This window comes from Meleagris gallopavo, chromosome 2 (genome assembly GCF_000146605.3).
Source record: "Meleagris gallopavo isolate NT-WF06-2002-E0010 breed Aviagen turkey brand Nicholas breeding stock chromosome 2, Turkey_5.1, whole genome shotgun sequence".
In the NCBI taxonomy this organism is placed as follows: domain Eukaryota; kingdom Metazoa; phylum Chordata; class Aves; order Galliformes; family Phasianidae; genus Meleagris; species Meleagris gallopavo.
Window position 1 is genome coordinate 24,515,874 of NC_015012.2, and position 25,227 is coordinate 24,541,100.

General features: G+C 38.3%; 2 protein-coding genes across 3 annotated transcripts in view; one reads left to right on the plus strand and one right to left on the minus strand.

Annotated features, from left to right (window-relative positions):
• SLC3A1 (solute carrier family 3 member 1) overlaps positions 1-9,480 on the plus strand; it is a 16,707-nt gene extending 7,227 nt beyond the window's left edge. The window contains exons 2-7 of the mRNA XM_010706816.3: positions 450-569; positions 1,273-1,397; positions 2,154-2,352; positions 3,432-3,578; positions 7,978-8,094; positions 8,905-9,480. Of these exons, the coding sequence (XP_010705118.1) occupies positions 450-569; positions 1,273-1,397; positions 2,154-2,352; positions 3,432-3,578; positions 7,978-8,094; positions 8,905-9,345 (1,149 nt within the window). The 3' untranslated portion in view covers positions 9,346-9,480. The remainder of the gene's footprint in view (positions 1-449; positions 570-1,272; positions 1,398-2,153; positions 2,353-3,431; positions 3,579-7,977; positions 8,095-8,904) is intronic.
• Positions 9,481-9,748: 268 nt separating this feature from the next.
• Positions 9,749-25,186, minus strand: PREPL (prolyl endopeptidase like). 2 transcript variants are annotated; one of them, XR_792445.3, is made up of 15 exons: positions 25,014-25,186; positions 23,873-24,102; positions 22,883-23,080; positions 22,306-22,372; positions 21,567-21,770; positions 20,301-20,424; positions 17,921-18,137; positions 16,770-16,955; positions 15,115-15,318; positions 14,210-14,385; positions 12,628-12,844; positions 12,348-12,497; positions 11,431-11,557; positions 10,973-11,069; positions 9,749-10,252 (listed from the first exon to the last, which is right to left on the minus strand). XR_792445.3 is itself a non-coding variant. In XM_003203902.4 (15 exons), exons 2-15 carry the CDS (start codon positions 24,071-24,073, stop codon positions 10,208-10,210), a joined length of 2,199 nt encoding a protein of 732 aa, XP_003203950.1. In that variant the 5' UTR covers positions 24,074-24,102; positions 25,014-25,186; the 3' UTR covers positions 9,749-10,207. The 2 variants fall into 2 exon arrangements, 1 of the variants encoding a protein (XP_003203950.1); XM_003203902.4 differs by having other exon boundaries at positions 10,973-11,055.
• Between the last annotated feature and the right edge of the window lie 41 nt (positions 25,187-25,227).

The following is a 25,227-nucleotide window of genomic DNA, read 5'->3' on the forward strand; positions in this document are numbered from 1 at the left end:
AACAAATATTCTAAGAGCTCTATTGTATGAAATGAAAATACGGTGGTATGAGGTCTGTGCAGAATAACACTCACGTTTGAATCAATATGCTCTATCTGTGTGCAGCAAGATGGTGTTCTCCAGCAATAGTGCTTAACCTGATCCGAGCTCTTCTGATAGAAGTGATGAGAAGGCCCTTAGGCACGTTCTGGCCCTGGACTTGTGAATTATGAGAGAAGTTGCAGACCAGTACTTTTTTTTTTTAATTACCAGAAGAAATAATGGAACATCACCTATTTAGATAACAGTTCTAACTCGACAGGATTCACTTTCACTTCAAGTAAAATTAGAAGTACAAATTCAAAAATAAATCATATGTTAATGTCTACTAATGGGTTTTCTCTTTAAGTATGTATCATTTTGAATGAGATGGGCTCGCTTGGAATTCTCAACTCTTCTCTTTGTCCTAGGATGTTATCAAATTTTGGCTTGGCAAAGGAGTCGATGGATTTAGTTTTGTTGCTGTTAAATTTCTTCTAGAAGCCACACATCTACGAGATGAGCCACAAGTGAACAAGTCTCAGAATCCTGTAATGTATATTTTGGCTTTTTCTCCTGTATTTTCCATGGGTGCAAGAGACTGTTTTTATGCTTTGGGGTTTTAATTATGGCTTTAGAAGTGCTGAATCAGTTGCGTTCCTTGGAAGGTGGTTCCTGGACTTGTTGCTTAAGCAGTGCATACAAGGAAGGGTTGAGCAGGAGTGCTGTGGGTGAGAATTGTCCATACACCCACTGTATTTCTGTGCAGACAGTTGCTTCTAGTTTTGTTTAAACTGTTTTGACTTAGCAATTTTTTTCCTAAAAAGACCAGGCTTGTGAATTCTGATATTTCATTGGTTGTCTTGGAGGAGCCCATTACAAGAGGTGAGCTGAGCACTCTGGCTCACTTGGGATTCCATTGCAGACTCTTAACACATACTACTTTGCAGTAAAACAAACAATTATTGGCATTATACTAGAGTGAGGCGTGTTCAGAGGCATATATGCATCCTGTTACTTGGACTACTGGCTTTTGTTGAAGTAGTGAGCCTGGTGATGATAGCTGATCTGCTGTGTTGATGATTTCAGAACTTATCAGTTCTACAAATACAATGTTGTTACCACAGCAATGCACTGGTATGCTAAACTTATTTCAGTTTAAAACTTTGCTTGGGTTGGTGGATTGTCTCAGGAAGAATTTGGAGAGTTTTGAATTCTAAAATATTGGACTAATAACACTGCTTTGTCTTTAAGGAGAGCATCACAGCCTATTCCGAGCTCTACCACGACTACACAACCACGCAAGTTGGTATGCATGATATCATCCGTAGCTTCCGCCAAACCATGGATCAATACAGCAGTGAGCCTGGCCGATACAGGTAGTCATTGTCATGGCTAGGGAATTTCTTTCTCTCTTTTCGTCTCCATCTTCATAGCAATCAAATGTTTTTTGTCTTTTTTAAATTTATAACACGATATGCCATGTAAGGTTTTTGTCCTCAAGTGCTACAGTAGGCTATACTCTTTCCCAAAGTGCATAGGAAAAAAAATGTGCAGTAAGTTGGCTCTGGTAGCTGTATTGTATCTGTGGATTGTATCTGTAACAAGTAGGCAGACTGTGTAATCACTCATTGTGGCACAACTGTAATCAAAGCCCATGAGCCCGATCCCTTGTATGGTATTAACAATATGGTTCAGATTGGATACGTGATCAGAGATTGTCAGAATCGCAGCATAGCTGAGGCTGTCAAGTACCTCTGGAGGCCACCTGCTCCAACCCCTGCTCAAGCAGGGAGGACATCCAGAGCCGACTGCTCAGGATCATTCCCAGATGGCTTTTGAGGATGGAAACTACAAGCCCATCTGGGCAGCCTGTGCCAATACTCAATTACTCCTGCAGTTTAAAAATTATGCAAAGAAACAGCTTTCCAGCTATCTGGTTATCTGCTTTACAAACTACAGATATCTCCGTATGTTTGTTGTTGGTTGTTTTTTTTTATGAGGAGGAGGGAGGCAGATGTAATTCTTAATCCTGTATTATTTTCTAAGTATGTTGAATACTGTTCCTAGCTTTCTTCAGCTCTGTATAAATCAGCGATGAGACAAAAAAAATCTCCTTGTTTACTTCTTTGTAGATTTATGGGTTCTGACAGTGATGAAAACGAAGACATAGAGGGAACAGTGATGTATTATGGAACAACTTTTGTCCAAGAAGCAGACTTCCCATTCAATTTCCACCTAATTAACATGAAAAATCTATCTGGCACCAGTGTTTCTGAAGCTGTCAACGTGTGGATGAAAAACATGCCTGAAGGAAAATGGGCAAACTGGATGGTAAGAGTTCTGGACTTGCTGTTATGGGAAAGGCTTTTTCCTGTAGTTGATAAGGTGATGGAACCTCCGCACACATGGATTTCAGTGGGACTAGCTGTGCAGGTTTTTGCTGTGAACTATGTTTGGGATATGAAAGAGATGAGCCATAGGCAAAGCACTGAAACTACGGCCTCTGATCATTTCTACAATCGCAGTGTGGGAGCAGTTCTGTTTGGGTATCAAATGTGGTCCTCAGGAATGCAGTTTTGTACCTTCGAGGCATCCTCTCTATGAGAGGAGGCAAAATGTCCAAGTTAATATTTAGAAAAAGCTTTCAGCTGTTGTGCTGTCAGAAAGAAAACAAGCTTATATACAGACCAAATGGAGTTGCAGCCACTTGTTTCACATCCCTTCCTACATACAGATCTCCTTGGTTTCAGTCCCATGCTTCAGCATGCTCACCTTTGGGAATTTCTCTTGCGGGGCTGCCAGCTTCTCACAACTCCATATAAAAGTCACCACAAAACAAGCGTCATCTTTGTATGGCAGTGAGAAAGGAGCCGTAACTGGGGGAATTAACGAAGTCTTGGGCTGATTTGTCATCTCCCCTTACTTCTACCACCTACGTTCTAAAATATTTTGGGCAAAAATGTGCACTGGCGTTTAAAAAAAAAAAAAGAAAGAAAGAAAAAAGATCCTCCTTGTAGATCTGGAAATGGGAGAAAGTAACCTACTGCAGCTGTCAATGCTGGGGGCCACTGTAAGGCCCTTTTCTTGGTATGAGACGGTCTCCTGTCATTTATCTCTTTTGAGATAATTACTAATGTAATTGTGCAATTGGGATGTGCATGTGTTTGGCCAGTACACTTGAAACATACTGAGCTGCTCAACTGGACAGTGATTTTTGGTTTGTGTCACCTGACAAAGGAACAACAGGCTGGGATCCTCTCTTAGCCTGGTGGAGATAATGTGAATTTAAATAATTTTTCCTTTATTTTGGTGCCTTGAACGGAACTTCACTCCAGATGGTTTTTGTCTTAGACCAGTTTCACATATGCATAGAATTTTATGTCTTTTTAATGGAATGATGTTTTCTTGAGGTCGGAAGCCCGAACACTGCTCGGATTTCATCTCGGTTTGGGAATGAGTATGTCAAAGTTATAAACATGCTGCTGCTAACCCTCCCTGGTACTCCTATAACTTACTATGGTGAAGAAATAGGCATGGAGAACGCTGTATCAGCAAATGTAAGTGAGAAGTATATAAATTCTGATCCTGTTGTTATTTAGTTCTGATTAATGGAATATTTGAAAATACAAGATCAACCAAATCCAGTCTTTCTCAATGTTTAGGTATGGTACTATGTTCTTCATTGCAAAGCTGTTATACAGGATGCAGAAATGGCCAGGCTTGAAACCAGAACCAAGGCTCTGGCACCTTCCAGAGCTGCTAGGTTACCGTCCTGGTCCCTGTTTTCTGCCCTCAGCTGGATGAGACTAGCCTGTTCTGTGGTGGCCTTGCTTTGCTTCAGCAGAAGGCATAGCAGTTGCCAGTGTCAGGCCTAGGCCAGTGGCTCTGATAGGTGTGCAGTTGCCTAAGGCAGGAAGAACAGGGTCCATGTCTCCTTCCTCCTACAGTACTTTATTCAAAGTCCATTATTTCCTGGCTGATTTTTAAAGGAATTCAGAGTTCATGGAAGCGTAGCTAAAGCCTTTGTCTCCTGGAAACTGCTTTGTTCTTGCTATAAAAAGGCACCTGTCAAAGCCATAGCCCTCTCTGAAGTGCACAAACTCAGAAGAAGGAGTCTCCAAAAAGAGGCGTGTGAGCACACCAGGCACTGCTTAGCACTTACTGGTAGAAGTGGTTTTTCCTTGTCATGCAGGGTCTCTATTTTTGTTTTTGGATTTCAGATCCAAAGCTAGGTAGCCGAGCCTGCAGACCACGCATGTAACTTATTTGTTCATAGTTACAAGTAATAGTTTCAAGGATGTTTGTTTCCTTATAGTTTGTTCAGAACTTAATCAAAGTCAAGGGATTAAAACAAAGTGCTGTGTCTTTCACACTGTGCTGACTTGCTTGACTTTCAGTTGTGCATGTGATTTCTTGTTTCTTCTATGATTGCACCTGACTACTGTTGTCTCTTTGCTGGAGATACGCCTGCATGATTGGAAAAGATCATGCCCAAAAGGGAATAGCCCAGATCTGCATCTTCTGGCTATATTTGAGCACCTTGAGAATATGGTCCTAAGGCAGATGCAGTTCTCAGTGTGGAAAGCCTCTGTTACAACATGATGAACTGTAAGTGATCCAGGAGACTCCTGGTGTGCATTGACAATAAAACTTTCTGGTTCAAGTACTGGACAGACCAACCAGAGGCACAGACAGGACTGAACTTGGCAAGGGATGTTAGAAACAACAAGAAGGGATTCTGCATAGGTCAGAAGAGACAGGCCAAAGAGAGCATAACTCCTTTACTAAATGATAACGGAGAATGGGCTACAACAGATATGGAGAAGACTGAGATACTCTGAGTTCTTTGCCTCAGTCTTCACTAGCAGCCAGGATTCTCACATAGAGCTGGGAACTGGGGGAGCAAAATCTCTCCCACTGTAAGGACTGAGCAAATCTGAGACCAACTCAGATGGGACTGAATGTGTACAAATCCATGAGGCCAGAAGGCATGCATCCCAGAGTCTTAAGGGAGCTGGCTGATATGGTTGTTGAGCCACTCTATATAGTATCTGAAAAGTTGTGGCTGTCATGCAAAGTTCACAGGGACTGGAAAAAGGGAAACATCATTCCCATTTACAGGAAAGGGAGGAAGGAAGACTCAGGGAACTACAGGTTGGTAAGCCTCACCTCTGTGCTTGGGAAAATCATGGAACAGATCCTTCTGGAAGACACATTAAGGAACACAAGAGGAACGAGTGGGTGTTCTGAGACAGCCAGCATGGCTTCCCCAAGGGAAGATCGTGCCTAACCAATCTGGTAGCCTTCTATGATGGAGTGATGGCAGTGGTGGATCAAACTGAAGATAACTGATGTCATCTACCTGGACTTCTGTAAGGCCTTTGACATGGTCCCCCACCACATCCTTATCTCTAAATTGGAGAGAGATAGTGTTGAATGCCGGACTATTCAGTGGATAAGGTTGGAAGGTTGCAGCCAGAAGGTTGTGGTCAACAACTCAATGTCCAGGCGGAGACTGGTAATGAGTGGTGACCCACCCATGGGTTCCTCTTGGGACCAGTACTTATTAACATCTTTATCAGTGACATAGATGATGGGATTGAGTGCACCCTCAGCAAGTTTGCTGATGACACCAAACTGAGCGATGCAGTTGATACAGCAGAAGAAAGGGATGCCATCCGAGGAACCTGATAAACTCAAGAGGTGGGCCCTTGTGAACTTAAAGAGGTTCAACAAAGCAAAATTCAAGGTTTTGCACTTGGGTAGAGGTAACCTCAAATATGTATACAAGCTGGGAGAATTCCTTGAGAGTAGCCCCGCTGAGAAGGACTTACAGTCCTGGTTGATGAAAAACTTAACATGAGCCAGCAGTGTGTGCTTGTAGCAAAGAAGGCCAATAGTATCCTGGACTTCATCAAAAGGGGTGGCCAGCAGGGTGAGGGAGGTGACTCCCCCCTTTACTCTGCCCTCATGAGGCCCCAGCTGGAGTACTGCATCCAAGTCTGGGGCCCCAAATACAGGAAAGAGCTTTTGGAGAAGAGGGTGATGAGGATGATCCAAGGGCTGGAACACCTCTCCTATGAAGATAGGCTGATAGGCAACCTGGTCAACCTGGTCTGGTTGGCGACCCTGCACAAAGCAGGGGGGTTGAAACTAGATGATCATTATGGTCCTTTTCAACCCAGGAAATTCTGTGATTCTATATGATTCTATGATTGTTTAGCCTAACAAAGAGAAGGCTGCTGGGAGACCTCATTGTGGCCTTCCAGTATTTGAAGGGAGTTAATAACCATGAAGGAAATCAACTTTTTACATGGGCAGGTAGCGACAGGGCAAGGGGGAATGGTTTAAAACTAAAGGAACGAGTTTTAGATTAGATGTCAGAGGGAAGTTTTGTACTGAAAGAGTGGTGAGGTGCTGGAACAGATTGGCCAGAGTTTGTGGATGCCCCATCCCTGGAGGTGTTTAAGGCCAGGTTGGATGGGGCCCTGGGCAATCTGATCTAGTACTTGATCTCACAGTTTGAAACCCTGCCTGTCACAGAGGGGCTGGAACTTGATGATCCTTGAGATCCCTTCCAACCCAAGCCATTCTATCATTCTGTTACAGAATGAGGCAGCTTCTGGTGATGTTACTGAGAGTATTATTGTCCAGATTTGTACCAAAGGGAAAGATGCACTCGAGAAGCACAGAGACATCCGTAGGTTTGTCTGATTCAGCTGTGAAGAAATGTCTCTGACAGGAAATCACTTTGTCTCTGAGAAACCAAAAAATGTGTCCTGCATTATCTTACTGTCATTGATTACTGCTGACAGAAAGATGCTCTTCAGCAAAGTGGCTTGCCCTTGGCTCCTCAGGCTATTCTCTCATTTAGTTGCCACTCTGTGGCTCATGGGTTTCGTAACAATGCAAACCCACTCTTCGTTCAATCCAGAGAGGAAGAATCCCTGATTAATGAGGTAGAGAGGATTTGCTCAAGAAATAGTTTTCAATCCCAGCATTTGAAAGTCTTTAAGAATCATGAAAAGGTAAAGATAAAAGGGAGTGTTACAAGTGTTAAAAACTTAGGATTCTTTTTTTCCCTGCTTTTCAGAACATGCTAAAAGGAGAAACCCGTTATTTATAATGTCATGAGGCAAAGTGACAATTTCTTTTGTCAAGCTGCTATTCTGACAGATTGTAGTGAAAAGTGTCCTTTATATGAAAAAACAATTTTCATAGGAAACAAACACCCAAAGTATGTGCAAAATATTTTATGCCCTCTTATGTCATTAAATTTAAGTGTCAGATCTTTTGGCAAGCTCTTAAATAACATTGAGGAAGCTCTGTCATAATTTTTCTGAATCTCTCAAAATCAGAACTTCAGTCTTCTTACATAACACCTTTCAATAAGCTAAAAGTTGCTATTCATACAGTTGTTGAACTTGAGAAATTTCTTTCTCGCACAAGTAATCCTCCCCAAGCTATACTCCTTGCAAACACAAGCTTGAAGAGATCTATGGTGAAAAGTTCGGTAACTAGAGAAGAACAGATGCTCAATAGCATTTACTCACTTGCTGTTATTTCTTCTTGGGACTCATTTTCTCATACTTTCTCTAAGTGCATGTCTAGTTATTTATGAGAATATTCTAGCTGCTTTCAGTCAACTTTTATCCAACCATCTGTTGCAAGGAGAGACTACTGCTTAGTTGGAACTCCACATTTCGCCAGTAGTGCTGTATCTGTTAGACTGTCTGTTCTCTTCCATTACCACAGAGCTACTCTTTTCTTCTGTTTCTTTTGAGATTTGCATCAGGATTACATCCTCCTTGCTGACTCTTAACATCAACCAGAGAAAATAATGCTGAAATGGTGATTGTGTGGAAGCTGAGAATGGGTTATTTAAGAGCCAACTTTTTAACAGGCTAATCAAAATACACAGCTTGGTAATGGCTCTAACACCACTTTATTTTCTAGGTGACCTTCCCAGCGAAATCCCCTATGCAGTGGAATGGCAACGATAATGCTGGTTTTACTGAAGGCAACAGTAGCTGGGTACCTGTCAACTCTGACTACCAAAGTGTCAATGCTGAAGTAGGTATTTGCATGTGACAAAACAATGGTTTAAAAGTATCCTGATCTATTTATTTTTCTCTGACTTGGCAGTGTAACTAATCAAAATGGACTCCAGGGGGGAAAACAGAAAAGCATTGAATCTTAATTGATTAGGAAAAGAAATCCTTGCATCAGCAAAGAGTCTGCTTCAGCTGTAGTCATTTAAACAGAGCAACTGCAATGATAATGTCGATATGGCAATTTGACTTAACATCCCTTTAATCATTTTAACATTAAATTGAAATCCAGTACTTTTTCATTTATATCAGTGTATGTAAAGCACCCTCCTTGTAATAACTTTACATAGACTATTTGTAATGTATATAAATACAATTTTTAAGGTAGTTGAGCAGTGGCTTAAGCAGATTTTGCTGATCTACACTGCTGACTAATACTGAAGACAATAATATAATGCAAAGACTGGGGGGGGGAGGGGAATAGGAAACCCCAACAAACATGAAATAAATTCTATGACTTCAGTAGATCAGACTCGATGAAAAAGGTTCACTGTCAAGCTTTAAATGGCTGTGGTTCTCTGTAGAACAAATGCTAAAAACTCTAAGGGACAGCTGGAAGGTAGTATCTGTGCCAAGGAAATTCTGTCCTACTGGATAATCTCTGCCACTGTGCAAATCTCAAGAAAGTGCAGGAGAAAAAGCACTTTTGATATGGAATTGGCAGACAAATTTGAAGAGAATTAATTGTTAGAACAGAATTCTAAGAGATGTATTCTTGATAGATGGCACGGGTGTGAGAGGTCCATCTCCTACAATGCTGATTCTGTTGCAGGTTCAGATGATCCAGTCCAACTCAACCCTGAATTTGTACAGAGAACTAACTCTACTTCGCAACAGTGAGCTACCCATACATCGGGGGTGGATGTGCTCCATCTGGAATGACAGTGATGTTTTTGTGTACGTGAGGGAATTGGATGGGTTAGACAGTGTCTTTATGATGGTTCTCAATTTTGGACAAGAATCGACAATAGATCTGAAAACTATAGTTCCAAGCCTCCCATCTCAAGCTGTGATAAGACTAAGTACTAATTTTAGCAATACTGGTAAAGCTGTTGATACCAAAATAATTAAAACTGAAGCAGGAGAAGGTCTGGTCCTTGAATATAAAACAGAAAAGCCTGTTCATAATATGGCAGCTTTTCGAGAAAACTGTTTTGTGTCTGAAAAAGCTTGTTATTCCAGTGCCTTCAATTTACTCTACATGAACTGCTAAATGCAAGAGTAACTTTCATGTTAACTTAGAAAATGCTTGGTTTAGAGAAATGCTAATTCTTTTTGGCTTTTCAGGCTTGCTTTCTGTACACAACAAACAGCTTGAAAAATAAAATTAATACCAAATTGTCTTGTATCTGTACTGGGTAATATACAATTTTGTCATTTAAATAGTGATTACAATTTAGGCATTCATTTTGTATTTTCTTCTGGAGGCACCTAATTTTTAAGATTCCCATGCTTATCAGATAAAAGAGTTCTACAACTTCTGAATTCCTATTCTTGAGTCTTTTTTTTTGTTGTTGTTGTCTGTTTGGCCCCACCATATGAGTAGTACAGCGTAATGTACTGAATAGTTAGGAAGAGCAACAGTATTTTCCTACAAATGGAAATTAGTTTTCGAATAATTTAGTGAGATTTTTTAATTAAATACAACTTTGAGGGGGAGATTTACTGCCTCATGTAGAATTTACTCTTGGATGAGAGGTCTTAAGATGGGGAAGGCTGCTCATAAAACATTCATGTCTTCATACATTAGGTATACGTTAGACTTTCAGCACAAGCTGTCTTGCACTACAGCTCCACTTGTACAGTGCTGTACTGCTTGCTTATGAACAGAACTGCATAAGAAAGCGGCTCCTTCTATACCATTTGGTAGGGAAGGTATTTAGTTTAGTTGAGTTCTTTATAAACTGATGCCAAACCCAATTTTGTCCCTGTGTATCTGGTCTGATTGTGCCCATAATGCAGCGATACATCTGGAGAAGACGCTTTTTCATATAAATGAAAATCTGACTTGAACTTCTTCAGGTGGTTGATGTGTTTATCAGCTATTTACAGGGCTTGATTTAATGCTGGGGAGGTCACACTTGAAGTTCTTTTTTCAGAAAAGCAAGGTGTTTTGCAACCTAAAGCAAATAATTACAAAATAATGAAACTCTTTGCACTATAAACTGTCAAGGTTATTGTACAGCTATTACAATCTTTTATATACTGATACTAAGCAATACCTTGCCCTAAAACAACATAAGCCTTTTCCTGGCAAACTTCATTTTGGGAATAAGTGCCACAATAACTAACATTTGCTAGCATTTGTAAAATAAATAACAGGAATAAAATCTGTGCAAGTCTGAGACATGAGTAGTAATATGACAGGTCTTGGCAGCCTGTTGCTTTCAGCACACCCTCTGGTATCAAGTGTAAAACATTGAAACTTAATTGTAACTCATGTTCCAAAATGTAACGCTCAAGCCCACCGTATATACTTTATGAGGAAGATGAAAATAAATAAGGTCTTAATTCTCTACAGTGCAAGACTTTTTGTGCTGGAACAATATTTTACACAACTTAGAGCCTTTCATTCAAAGCTCCTGGCACGTCACGGTGGGAGTTTAATACTGCCTTGAGGTTTAAAGCACGATGAGGTTCAATAATGTAGCTGTCAATGTCTCCTTTGCATATATAAATGCAAGAACAACCTTAATTTCAGCAGTTTTTTTGTTTGTTTCTATTTTGTTTTTAATGTTTAAAACATGCCTTCAGTGACTGCATCAGTTGCTAAGGTTTAAATATCAGTTGAGGGATACCTCCCCACAGTGTTGTGCAAGTGTACAATGAAGGGAACATACCTCCTTCAGTGAATCTTCCCAGGATGAGTCACAATGACTGCCACTTGCCTGGATGTCTAAGACGATATTAGGGATCCAGTTTCCTGGAACAGTGAAGCTACTGATCACTTGACATTGAATGAACAAAGAAAGGTAAGTGGGCGATGCAAGTTGTTTAGGGGTAGATAATTATTCTACCTTCTAAGAAAAATTCTGATGTTTCTTAAAAATAAATAAATAAATCATGGAGGGTTTTGCTGGATGAACTATTTGTATTTCTATTAACTGACTATTTGAAAAATGTTCATGCATCCAAAGTCTATGTTCTTTCTTTGGAAAGGTGTGCTTTCTCATTCTGAGCAAAAGAGAGCTACTGGATTGTATTGAACAAATGAAGCATTTAAGAAAGAGTCAATGTCTAGTATTTAATTACATGACTAGTCTGCTTCAGTCAAGTCCATGTAGCTGTGTTATTTTACCTTTCTTTCCTGTTCTGCTGGCGTGATCTAGTGTAGCTTTCCTAAGTTTCTGAACATACCGTAGAATTCCTGGTAGTGGTACTCGTTGATCATTTTCATATGCTGTGATAAAAACTGAAGGATAGCACTGAAATTAAAAACCAAAACCAGTTAGATACTTGACAACTGATGATCTATTGAAATGAGTAAGTACATTTTTTCTCTCTATATCCAGGAGTTCTACTTTTTATGGTTTATCTAAAATGTGTCTATTACATAATTACTCTTCTTGAAAAAGCATCTTGTATCACTAGCTGAAAAAAAGCATTTTGATCTTAAAAATGACAAATCAATATTAGAGGATCATCCGCTTGCAAAAGGTAATCAAAAACCATCCTCTCCCTACTGCTAAAGGTGTGAAACATCTGCGTGCTGACGATTACACAAAAAAGGAATAATAATCATGGAATGGTACATCTTTAACAGAGCAATACTTGAGATTTACTTTTGTAATTTTTATATGCAAGAGTATTTTTAATATGGTAAGATCTATTAGCTATGAAACACAGCTAACATTCTTCAAACTAAAGCTTTCATCTGAGATAGCAGTATCAAAGCCATAAAGCTTCTTTTCCATTTCAGTGTTTGCCTCGGATGGTATTTAATCAGTGGAAAGTACCATCTTCCTGCTGCAGTGAAGTCTGGATAACCGAGTAAAACAAAGGAAATACTGAAATAGTTACTGATTGTGTTAATGATTCATTTTAACATGAAGTTAACACAAAGTAGCAGCAAAGTTTTAAAATGTTGGGTTATAAAGCAATGAAAGAGTAAAACAGATTTATATTTTTATAAAGTTATCTTTTTCTTTACAGTTATTTTCCTATGAAGTCTACATTTTACTACCCCTCCTGTGTGGAATACTACAGTAGTTTTACCTGTGGCTTAATATTGTGATAAGGACAGTAGTTTTTGATGTACTTCATACATTTTTCATCTGCTAACGGATTTCCCCATTCTTCCTGTTCTTCAATTGACAGTGGGAGATGAGTTTTCATCATTGTATTTAGAACATCTACAAAAGGTGCCTTAAAATTATTAAAAAGAAAAAAAAGAAGGTCAATTTTCAATTGGAATTTTCAATTTCTGAAACTGGTAAAAACAAAAGCAAAACAGAATACAGCTAAATGCTAGGATGAAGGATCTGCAGCAGCTCACCTGTAAAACCATGGCTCTGATAAGTTCTGGATCGCTGTTGCAAATGGCTCCCGCAAGAACTCCTCCAGCACTGGCAGCTGTTAGTGCTGTATATTTTGGCTGAGAAAATCCTAGTTCATGCAGCAGCATGATGCAAGCCTTAAGGTCATGGAGACCTTTGAGTTTGTTATGCTGACATCCATCTTTGTGCCACCTGAGGCCTAGCTCTCCTCCACCCCTGGATTTAAAACAATTCAAGTTGGAGTCTGTTTGAAAAATGTTGCAAGTAAATCTTCAGATAATAAAAGACAGCAGCAGCCACAGAATTGCTAAATCATACTTTCTTCCCAATTAACTTCCCTTTCTTCCTGTCTTTACCCACTCTCCACTCCTCCCCTTGCAGCTAAAACACACTATGTACAAGCAAAAAAAAAATCCTCATACGATGACTGGTGAAAATGCTATCAGCAATGTCAGAGTAGTCAATACAAAATCAAACACTGATATAATCTTTTTATAGGAAACTATTAAAATAGTAATGGTAACTGAAACATTTTCCATTTTTATATCACTATCACCTGATTTATTATTAACATTAAAAGGCTATTTCTCAGCTCTGCCAAGATGCTCAAATTCTTTTGTGCAGCATAAGATTTGAGACTGTCAGTAAGGTTCATTTTTTTCTAGTTTGAGTTCAAAGATGAGAGGAAATGTAGTATTTTTTACTGTTTATAAAATTTTAAGACTAAATTTACTTGTCTTCTTTTCCATACAACCACAATTCTGGTTCTAATCCACCTAAAATGTCTTTATTCCAGGTTTAAGTTTAAAATCAATCAAAAGATTAGTCTGCCAAAATCTTTCATTGATATCGTTTAGGATTGATTTGCATCATAAGGCATTTGCAAGGATGGGAGGAAGAACTGCACAATGCCTGCCATTTTATTAGTAGACTGTATATATTTGTATGTTGAATTTGTTTTGGAACTGGTATTTCAAACAATGCTCCTCTATTCCTGAAGTGACAGTCTTCCCTCACCCACTGAATTGTGCCTCCAATGTAGTCTGTTGTATGACCAGTTTTTATGAAACTAATAGGTTTGTAGCTAAACTGGGGACAGGATTTAGTAAGTAGAAAAACACAGAGGCAGGTTAAATGTTTAGTTGTAGAAAGGCAAATGATTTTCAGAAGGCATAGACTTAGCATTAGTACACAGTGCCCTCAGGAAAGCAGGTGGTAGCTTATCACTGCCATTTGAACATGTCAACAGGTTTTGGGTTTTTTTGGGCAAAGAAGAGGTGAAAAATAATGTGACTTCAAAAGATTAAAATTTAATACATAATCAAATCTTGACTTACGAACATGAACACAATATATGGTCTTGAAAGTAGATTTTTTTTTTTCCCAGAGGAAAATTTATTTTTTGTTTTAAAAGGGACTTTTGTGAATTCTAAAAAGAGGTGGAAGTGAAAACCATGAATTAGAACTAAACGGGGGGGAGGAGGGGGAAGGAACATTTCTGTACCTCTTCAGCTGTAGATCAACAAATATCAGAATATCCCACAAAATGAAAATATTAATTCCATTTTATATTTGACTTACCTAACGTGGCAATATGCTAATATCCAGCCCTCTTCAATTAACATCAGCTTCTCTTCTCTAAAGCTCATGTTCAAATCTATGCCATAAGCTCCATATACATGAACCAGAAGTGGTTTCCTGTGTAGCTCTTTAGAATTCATATTATGAAAAACTGTAATTGGCACCAAAGTTTCATCCTGGAAATGAAGGAGTATTTCAGACATTTCAGAAATCTCAATGACACATGGCAATGAAAACTTCAATTATTTATTTTAAAATGTGTTTTTTGATTACAGTAATTTTTTTCACTTAGATTGTACAAAGCACTCTTGAAAAATAAAGCAAGAGACTGAACCTCTGCTGTGTAGGCTTATAGATGCAGAGTATAAAATTCATTTAAGTGCAACACCTGAGGAGTTTTTAAACTACCAAAGCACCCAAGTCTTCCTTCTCCCTTTAACACTGAGAATATCTATTATTAACAAAATAGTTTACCACTTACTGCAGCACAAACTCTTTATTAACATCACCATTTTTTTTTAAACTCAGGCTGTTAAAACTTTCTTTTCTTGATCTGTGCTGTGTAGATGGTTGTGGGGTGTCCTTTTCAGCAGCTGACATTTTTCTCATCTATCATAGCTAACACGATACCATACATCCATTAGTGAGTCTGAGTTATGCTGTGCTGAGCTTCTTGACTGATCACGTACTGTTATCTCCTCTAGCATACCCAGATCAATGAAAAAAATCTCATCACGACTTTCTTTTTCTTCTCTATAGCACTGGAGAAAACGCCCACTGGTAAGTGCAGCACCAACTGCTCTTTTACATTTTTAATCTCTATTCCCTGCCAAATGCATTTTCTACAAATGGGTGGGGAGGAAGGGAAGAATAAAGGGAATGGGAAAAGGACTGAAAAGTCTTACCTTGCTTTTAGCTAGTAAACGTGTAGTGTGACAATTCATAATAATTGGTACCTCTTCTGCAGCTTGTTCAATGAGATTATTTTCTTTAAATGAATATGCAAAACGCCTAGGGGGGTGTACTGGGGAGGTGAGCTGAAAATAACAAGTGCTGCTGGCGTGTTCAGGATGAGGTTCCAATTCAAAGGCACAGGCCCATGTAGGTAGCTGAGAAAACAGAGCATTTCAAGAGAGACCCTTACACTGCTTCTTTAAGTTCTGCCTAGTGTGTCCTTCAGAGGAAAAGATTTTGAATAGCAAGCTAATTATCTGCAGCTTGAATGTAGCACAAGCTGTATTTCTTTTCCATTCAATAATAGAACGGTCAGAAAGTGAAAGACTTTGGTAAACTTTTCACTTGAGGCTACTGGATAAAATCCAATAATGAGATAAAACAGAAAAATAAATCTAAATTAAAATCCAGTTTAAAATGGGTATTTGTACAGATTTTTTTTTTAATAAAACATTTGAAATGATTCTGCACTGTTTTTAATTTTTAGATCCCATTTCCTCTCTGATTTCCACTCCTGCTTGAACATATTGCACAGCCAAGTCCATGTCAGTTGTTATGCTTTTGCTGTGAGTTAGCTCAGTAATGCTAAGCCACCAAAAACCCCTGCCTCTTAACTTTGTTCTTAGTGCCAGCCATTGTGAAGAACAAAACCTTTTCCTGGCACATTTACCCTCAGACACTTACTGCTATTATATTTGAGATTTTTAACTCCACTAAGAATAAAAGAAATCAAGATTCATTCTTTGTGAGCAGCAGGAACATAGTCAAACCCTCTGCCAGGCCATTGCTTGCTCGAGTTAGTTTGTGAGAGATTTCTGAAATGGCACTAAAGTCAAAGTTCTCCAGAATAACTGCAGACCCTCTCTGAATAAATAAACTAAAACTATTTTCAAAAATGAAAGGTTTCAGAGACCATACAATGTACTTTGCTGAAAACCTTTTCTCTGTAGCAGTTTTATAGAATGCAGCCTTGGAAGCTTGTTGGAATAAACTTGTAAGTTCTTCAGATAATACTTCTCAGGCAAACAAATCAATTAAATATTTCAGCTAAATGGTCTCTAGAAGCTGTGGTTTTGAATGGAGACACTTTATTTGTATTCCACCAGTATTTTGCAACATCTAGAGAAATGAAGAAATACTTGACACAAATTGCACAGCAATGCTAAATTTTCCCATTTATTTAGGGTCACTGACCATATTTGTCTTTTGCATGTTCTAGCCTTTAATCAGGGAGGGCTATGCTTAGCTCCTTACATTGGCTGGTGAATGTAGCCACAAAATCAGCCTGGTAAAAATACAGTGTTTAGGGAATCAAGGCTTATTTTACATTAGAAATCAACTGTATTGTAAAGAGTTTGATGGTAGCAAGTCGAGGAAAGAACTGACTTGTACTATAGCTGCTCTTTAACTTCATAACTGCTACAGTAAGCCAGCACATGAAATAATGAAGAACATCCACAGGTAATATAATTAATCATAATGATGTATTTGTCACTATTGGTTTCCAAACCACTTCTACTTTTGGAATTTATCTTTTGTTTTGTAATGCTATATTAAAAAGAAATAGTGCTGGAAAAAGTATTGCTTGAGCCAAGCTAAAACATACCTGTATTGATTGAACTGAATGTGAAACAAAAGCAATCACATTTAAGTACAGACAACCAGCTTTCTGCAGGAACATAACACAGTGATCACGGAACATCTCCAAGTCTATTAGCTTGGTTTTCTCTTCCAGTGCATAAACTAACTGCCAGCTCTCCATGCCAGTGGAAGCTACTGAAGCCTTCATCAACTATAAGAACAAAATACAAGATAAAATAAGAGTTATAAGTTAGAGGTACAGACATAGAGGTGATGTCACTCAACATTTTAATTACAAAAGATTGTTGATGACTGAAACTGGAAGGTTTTAAATTCCCTTTACCTGGGCAAAATGGAGAACAATTCAGTGACTGCCTACATATTGATAGCAAGAGAGATCTGTGTGACAGATGGCAATTAGATTTTACAACTCTATTTGCAATTGTATTGTGTTCCTTTAAGACAACTAGGTTGGGTTTTAGAAGCAGTGTAACTGTTCAAAGCAAGCTGAGCGTACTTTATTCTTTTTTCCTTAGTTAGGGGTAGGGAAATGTTTAAAAAATAAAAGATTGTGACATTTGAATGACTACAATGTACATTCTTGATTTGGCACAAGAGCAATTCAGATGTATACTGTGTTGACAGTAGGTCGTCTTTCTATGTTTGAGGCTCAGCACTACATCAGGACAAGATGCTCTCTCCCAATAAGTGCTGTACTTTTAGCTATCAAAGTAAGGCTGCCTCTGAAGATATCTGGATGTGATTAGAAAAACTGATACTGAGAGAAACAAATTTATGGAAAAATTTGTATCTAAAGTGATTTGCAAAAGTCACGTCAAATATCAAATGCCTTCACTGTGCCCAGTAGAACTGCAAGCTGTTTGGTTATATAGACTGAAATCAAATTATAATAAAGGGGAAATGGGGCCGTTTATGCCAAGAAATGAGTGTGCTTTTCCAAAGAAGCTGAGTCAAATCAGCATGCTATAGACAAGATTCCACATACTACTGTCAGTCTTTAAATCCATGCAACTCTGTGTAATTCTCTTAATTATTTTAGTAAGCTGTGAAGCACAGAATTAAAATCTAGCTTTACTATTTCTGTGGTCTGCAACAAGCATCTGAATGACAAGCATCGGAATGAATCCTATGACTCTAATTATTGCTTAAGACTACCTTATATTCTGCAGGTTCTCCATATGAAGTAAGAATATATAAGTCATTGTTTCTGTGCTCAACATGATAAATGACCCCTTTTGTTCGGGCTTGTACAAGAACAGGTAACTTAAAAGGATGTCTGCAGTCAATCAGCCAAACTTCTGAGGTTGTCTTGCTGTTGCTATTGATAGTGAGGAAACGTCTGTCTTTTGTGCAGTATATGTCCACAAAAAATCTGTAAGAAATAATTTTAGCAAAGCTTAAACCTGACTAATATTCAGAAAATACAATTAATTCAGAATAATGGGCTTCCAATTACAATGTAAGAAACAGCGAGCCTGTAAGTAGGCTGGAGAGGTTTCAGACTACTTGATTCCCAAACCCACTTTTGCTACATTTATCCCAGCATTCAAAACCCACAGTTTGGTATATGGAACCTGAACTCTTCAAGGAAAGCAGTTCAGTTGTTGTCCAAATGTATCCAAATTTTTGAATCATTCAGATTGGAAGGTCTTACATGGGCTTTAAAATTCATGCAAAACAGATTTTTTTAAATATAGTAGCCCTATTTTAAAAAAATCTGAAGAATAGTTGAAGTTAATAAAATTAATGAATAACATGTGGAAATTGCAATAAAAAAGTAGGAGCTATCATACAATAAGGGTAAATAATTAAAAAGCCCAAGTGCTACTGATGTAAGAAAATTAAAAAAGCTTAAAGGAAAAAAAAAACACACAGGCCTTTATAAGACAGGATGGACAGTGTTGAAGTGACACAGCTGGAAAATGGGAAAATGTTTCTGGAACTCCATTGATTTTAAATGCTTGTAAAATCTAGGAACAGAAAATATTCAGCAGTGTTTGGATGCTAATATTGGACAGGTTCAGGCTGTGAGTCAGTTTCAAGTTTCTAAATGAGTCATGGTAATTAATTGATAAGTCAAATCTTGGGGCATAGGAGTTTCTTTGCCATTTTGAATCTCTAAAACTAGTTGTCTTGAAAAGAAATTGCAGGGTTGAGTAATGTATTCTGCACTGACAGCAATAATGAACCTTCTAGACTTGAAAATATTTGACTGGTGAAATAAAGGAAGCCTTGGATAGCATTTTTCACTGCCTTTAATTATTTGCAGGTGTAGGAATTCCAGTTTTTTTTGGTACAGTTGTTTTGTCTAATTGCACCATCTTGACATTTTTAGAACTCCCACTGTCTGTGTCCTCCTAAAGTCCACAAGTAATCAGTTTTCTGCCTCTAATCCACTGAAATTCAGCAAGAGTGTGCCACTGCATTCAGTATAGATTCTAACAGTTTGGCTCTGTTGACCTTAACTCTAAGAGAGTTAAGCTGAAATGCAGGTTACACTTCTCCCCAAGAACTCTGACCTTCATATCACTTTTTTTTCCTTGTAGCTTTTTTTTTTTTTTAATAAGGAAGTCAAGATACCTTCAGTTTCTAAAAAAATATTTGACTGCAAGTAAAAGAGTTGGCGGTATGTAGAACAACTTCTCTATGGCAATGAAAAAGAATGCCGTGCCATCTCCTATGAACAACTGTGTTCAGTCATGAGCTGCACTAGCACATGAACCTTTAGAGTAAGTTTCTAGTAGATTAACTGTAATGACTGTGACCTTCAGAATTATGCCAACAGTATCCCTGTGGGGACACGTCAGGTCAGTGCAGTTTGATTTTACAAAAGTATGTATCAGCTACAGATAGAACATACAGATCTTATCTGCTCCATCTCATCTGCAGACTTTTTTTTCCATTTATTAGTATAAAGGGTATTTCCTTACTGAGTATGTAACTTGAAGTAAGAATAATCACAAATATTTATGGCATGCTGTACAAATCTATCATTTTAGTGCTACATGGTTTACAAAGCAGTTCTGCTCTCAATTCAGCAAGAGCCTTCTTGTCTCCCTAAACCACTGCTTAAAGAAAGGTTATTGAGAGGGTATTCAGTCAACAATAGTTCTCTCTCTGTGAATGCTGTAATGATTTTGCTCATCCATTACCCAGAGCAAGGATTAGCCTGAACTTCAATGTTTTTTAAAAAGTTGTATCAGACATCAATAGCAGAGAAAACAAAATGAAACCCACAGTCTGGTTTACTCTGTATGAAACTGTCACGCGTTCATTAAAGGACACCCTGACCTGAGACTGACCTTGACATTTATAAACTCAGCTGAACTCGTGAGGTAACAGAAAAGTTAAATCGCTGCTGATCACATATCAAGAGGAGAGGAAAATACATTCCCAGACAGCAAAACAGAACTTAAAAATGCCTTCTACCGTTTGAAATGTGATATGGAAGAATTTGTTTCAAAACCAGTTAGAGTCTACATATTGAATACTAGAGAATATGTTAAAGACTTACTGTATTTTAGGTGATTATTACCTTGCATCTTGTTCTGTATAAACTAACTTGGTATATTTCTGATTAGTGAAAGTGGTCAAGAACACATTCTGACATTTAAGGTTCTTCTGACTCGTGTAATACAGAACATCATTTGTAGCCCATTCTAGAAAGAAAAGAAATGCATATAAAACTTGGAACAGTGTATATACTATTACTGAGAGAAAATGGAGCTCCATGAACATTGGACAAAGTGTTGAAATCACAAGTGACTGTATAACCTAATTCTCTTTCCTGTGCTTAGAGACCACTAGGTACAGCAATTACATCTGGGTAAATTTATGAAATGGGTAATAGCCAGTTTTTGTACTCTGCCTGCCATAATCTGACACACCTACACAGGCAACAGTGAGATGACTTCTGAAATGTATGGAAGTTTGATTAAGGTAAATTGAAAAAAATGAGCAAGTTTCTAGCAGGCCTACTGTGTGGCAGACATTACAAGCTTCTACTATGCAAACATGGCATTAAGTTCTGACTTTCCTTAATGTTTTTAAATAGGCATTTTTTCCCAGTGTTTTAAATTCTTGTCCTGCTGAGGCAAACTGCTTACTAAACTATGTATCCTCGATGACATCTAGCAATATAGTATGAAATACAAGATGTGGAACATTGTATGCGCTCTACTGAGCTATTTTTGCTCTCTTCTTTAATATGCTATTAAAAAGAATCCCATTCGTTTAGGTTTAATTCTATGTATTTGTAACAGCAATGTAAAACTCCATTATCTGTGCTGAAAGAATTGACTGAAGTCATGATTGTTTTCATTAAGTTCTGAATTATGATCACATCCTGTATACTTAGCTGTACTGAGCACTTATATGCTTCTCAGAAGAGTGCTTACAGCTATCAGTGACTTCAGTTGAAGCTGCAGAGGTATAATACCTACAACTTCCCATTAAAAAGATCCTTATATTGCAAATAGTTATGTCAGTAAATTTTTAAAGAAGCATGTTGAATTCAATAAGAAGAATGATGTGCAAAAGTGTTCAAACATACAAATGCTTGCTTTTATAATAAAGGAAAACTTGTATCATGAAAGGAGTCACTCATTCGTATCAAATAACTTGTAATTTTACAGTGTAGGAGAATACATCTCTCAAATAAGAAACTGTTCAACAGCTATGGGGATTTAAACTAAAAAAACTTGCTTATTTTTTTTTAAGTACTATCACCATTATTTTTAGACTAAAAGCAATGTTGTACTGGAAGTTGGTGTGAATCATAGGATATTTATAAACAACTTACCAAAACTAAACACATTTGGAATTGCTTCTTCCACAATGGGAACATCACCAAGTTTCATAATAACACAGGTTGCCTCTTCAGAATTTTCACTTTTTAAGCTGGTAGCCAGGTACCTCTCATCTGGTGAAATCCTGATCCGTTGAATAAAGGCACCAGAAAAGCCCATATCTTCAGTGCTGAATAAAATGCGAACATTTCCTTTATCTGTTGCATTTTAACAAGTGTAAAAAAAAATGAAAAAAAAATCCTGTAGTTGAGGTGAGTCAAAATGAACAGTTTTTTTTATACTAGTATTTAATAAGTACACTTATAATACTGCTGAAACCAAGGATTTCTTTCATGAGATATCTACAAATGCACTGTGTAACCCATGCAATAGCATCTGGTCTGCTTTAAATTTTGAAGTGTAGCTTTTGGGTATTTTTTGTTTATTTTATGTTTTCTTTATAATCTCTCGAGGTACTTGACCTTTTTTAGCATTTTAAGTTGGGGCTCTGAGAGGTTGATTCTCAGTTCCTTTCCAGAAACTTGCCCCAGCTTCAGAATTCACCATTCATTTACTCTTTTTACCCCATGTTTTCAGATTCGGGATTCTAGAATTACTCATCTATTGTTAAATAACATTATAAAAAACTTAAAATATTTTAATAAACAGCAAATATGCTTTAATATTAAAAAGTGTATTAATTGTGTATGCGCAACATTTTAAACAATTGTAACAAGAAGAGAAATCCCTTACCATCATCTGCTTTTGAACAAAATATGTAACCATTCTCCTCAAAGTAAACGTTTCCTCCAAATCTTATCTGTTCAATGCAAAACAAACATTTTTCCATTTAACCTATAGATTATCTCCTTAGAATCCTGATATTCAGTGTTCTGTCCAGCAGAACAGTATGTAAATGATAGAATACAGCACATATTTAATATTGAATAGGCGGAAGAAGGAATTACATGCATCAGAAAGGTTATTTTAAAGTTAGGGTACTTAAGCTACCTGTACCTGCTCTAAACTTAGTGAATGGTTCAGATCACCTGCACTTGCTCCTTGTAGTCTTATTTTTCATTAGTTAGCAGAGGATTGTGTGATCTTCATTTGTGTCTGACTATGGTGAAATTAAGGTCAAATATACTATTATACTAGGTATGAGCTATTCTTAATTTGTGTTGTTGCTATCCACAATTATTAAAAACTTCAACACTTGAAATTACCACAGCAAAATAACTAGTGAAACAGCATTTTATAACAGGAATGGCTTTGCTGCTTGTTCTTCGTATTCGGTGACAAAAAAAAGTTTGTATTTTTTGTCACTCACCCTTGGGCTTTCCAAATGGAGTGTATACTTGTTGTACAGTTCTTCTATTTTTTCCTTTATTCTTTTTGTCATAGCTTTATAACTTCTTGAAATTTTATTCCAGTTTTCTTGCTCTGATTTCAGAAGATCTTTGTACAAAAGCTCTGATGCTGTTATGGACGTGATTTTTCCCCTTTTACAATGGATTTTTGTCCCCTCCTGTTGAATAAGGAAAAAAAACAATGGCTACAAACCAGCATTCTATACTTCAGTGTGAATGTACTGAGACAATAATGACATTTCCTGAGCTACAAGCTGACAAATCAATTTGCATTACTACAAGAGTATGAATATGACTTTAAAAGTCTCTTTCCAGTACATGTATAATCCCTATCCGCACCTCTGTAAATTTTTAGCATCCACAACTCTTTGGGAGGTTTCACAGGACACTTATGAAGCTCATGATGATTCCCTTTCATTTGGAGAAATTACAGTACACCTGTACAATAGAAAGACTTGGGAGGTTAGTAGAGAATCTCAGTGACAATGTGAACATTTGTTCCAAACCAAACAGGCAAAGACCACATGATTGACTCCTGAAACCAGTGCTGTAGCCCAGCGTTTGTAATCCTGTTACAGAATGGCCAGTGCATACACGTAGCCACAGTTTCTCATACATCAAGAGGTTCAACTACTTTCCTTGAAACATTTATCCACATAATCCTATGTTTTCTCCTGACACTCTGAATCTTTCCAGAAAATACTTGTTTCCCCCCCTTTATTGTTATTGTTTACAAATTGTTACAGCAGAAAAAGCAACGCAAATGCGGATTGACATCAACACAGTATAGGAATTTGAAGAAAAATATGCATCTTTGAACCTAGCCTATATTCTCCTTCTTTAAGCCCTTTAGGAAGAACATATTTCTTCTACTTCTGAAAAACACAGTTGGCTTCCTTAACAGATGCATCAAGACAGTTGTTGACATTGCCTTTACATAAACTGCATACCTTGCAGGAAAATAACCTCCATGACAGGATTCTTCCAGGTGGCACAGTGCTGTTGCATGGACTTCTTGGCCAGTCCAGGATGTGGCATTTGTTCGGTTTTATTGTAGTACAAAGACATAGTGCTCGAAGATGATTACCCTTAGGACAGTATTTAACACTGAAGCTCAGCCCCCGGACAAAAGATTTTGCAGTCCAACACATGATATCCAAATCCCGTCTTGACAGTCAACCTGAAATTTATGAAAATCCCAAGCTCCTTGATCACTTGCACTGTGTGAAATATGCATGACATAACCTGAAGATACAGCTTCATCTTTCAAAGATCATTAGGTAAATAAGATGAGAGCAGTAAAACTGAAGGTGCTTAATACCAAGTGATACATGCAACTGAGCTTGCATATTAACCTGCCTCTAAGAGAGTGTCCAGAGAAGGACCACAAAAATGATCCAAAGGATGGGACACGTTCCTACAAGGACAGGCTGAGAAAGCTGGGGCTGCTCAACTTTAGAAAGAGAAGGCACCAAGGAGACACAACAGCAGTCTTTCAGTATTTAAAGGAGGGCTATAAGAAAGAAGGGGACAGACTCCTTGGCAGAGCCTGTTGTGACAGGACACAGGGAAACAGTTTCAAACTAAAAGAGGACATAAGGAAGAAGTTTTTTTTTACAGCGAGGGCAGTGAGGCACTGGAACAGGCTGTGCAGAGAGGTGATGGATGCCCCATCCCTGGAGACATTCAAGACTGGGGGGCTCTTAGCAACCTGATCCAGCTGTATGTATTCCTGTTCAGTGCAGGACAGTTGGACTAAGTAGTCTTTAAGAGTTCCTTCCAACACTTGGGTCCTGGCAACTGGGAGTTTAGCTCTGCTGAAATTATCAGCAAAGAGCAAAGAAGATGTAACTATGCATGCGACTAAATGCTGCTTTCGGGAAGTTGGTTCTTTTCTGCTTTAAAAGTTCGTTATAACAACAGAATCACTTTCAGGAGGGCCTCTTATCGGCAAGGAGACAAACACCACTGCGCCTGTAACCCTGGAACGGAGGATACCCCACGTGTTCCACAGTTCTCAGCCCCGTTCCCTCTCACCCCCCCGCCGAAGGCCAGAAAAGCCGGCCCCACCCCGCCAGCTCCATCCCTCACCGCGGCAGCACAGCCGTGCCCAGCCCGGGCAGCTCTCCCTCCGGCCGGGCTAAGATGGCAGCGGGCTCGAGCCGCTCCGGTTTCCCCACAGCACTGCCCGTAGCAAAGATGGCGGCGGAGCGCTTCAGCCAGTCGCTGCTGTCGAGCACGGCCGTCGTCAGTCTCTGCGTGCCGCTTGTTTTAGTCATCCGCGTTTCACACTGCGGGGTTCTGA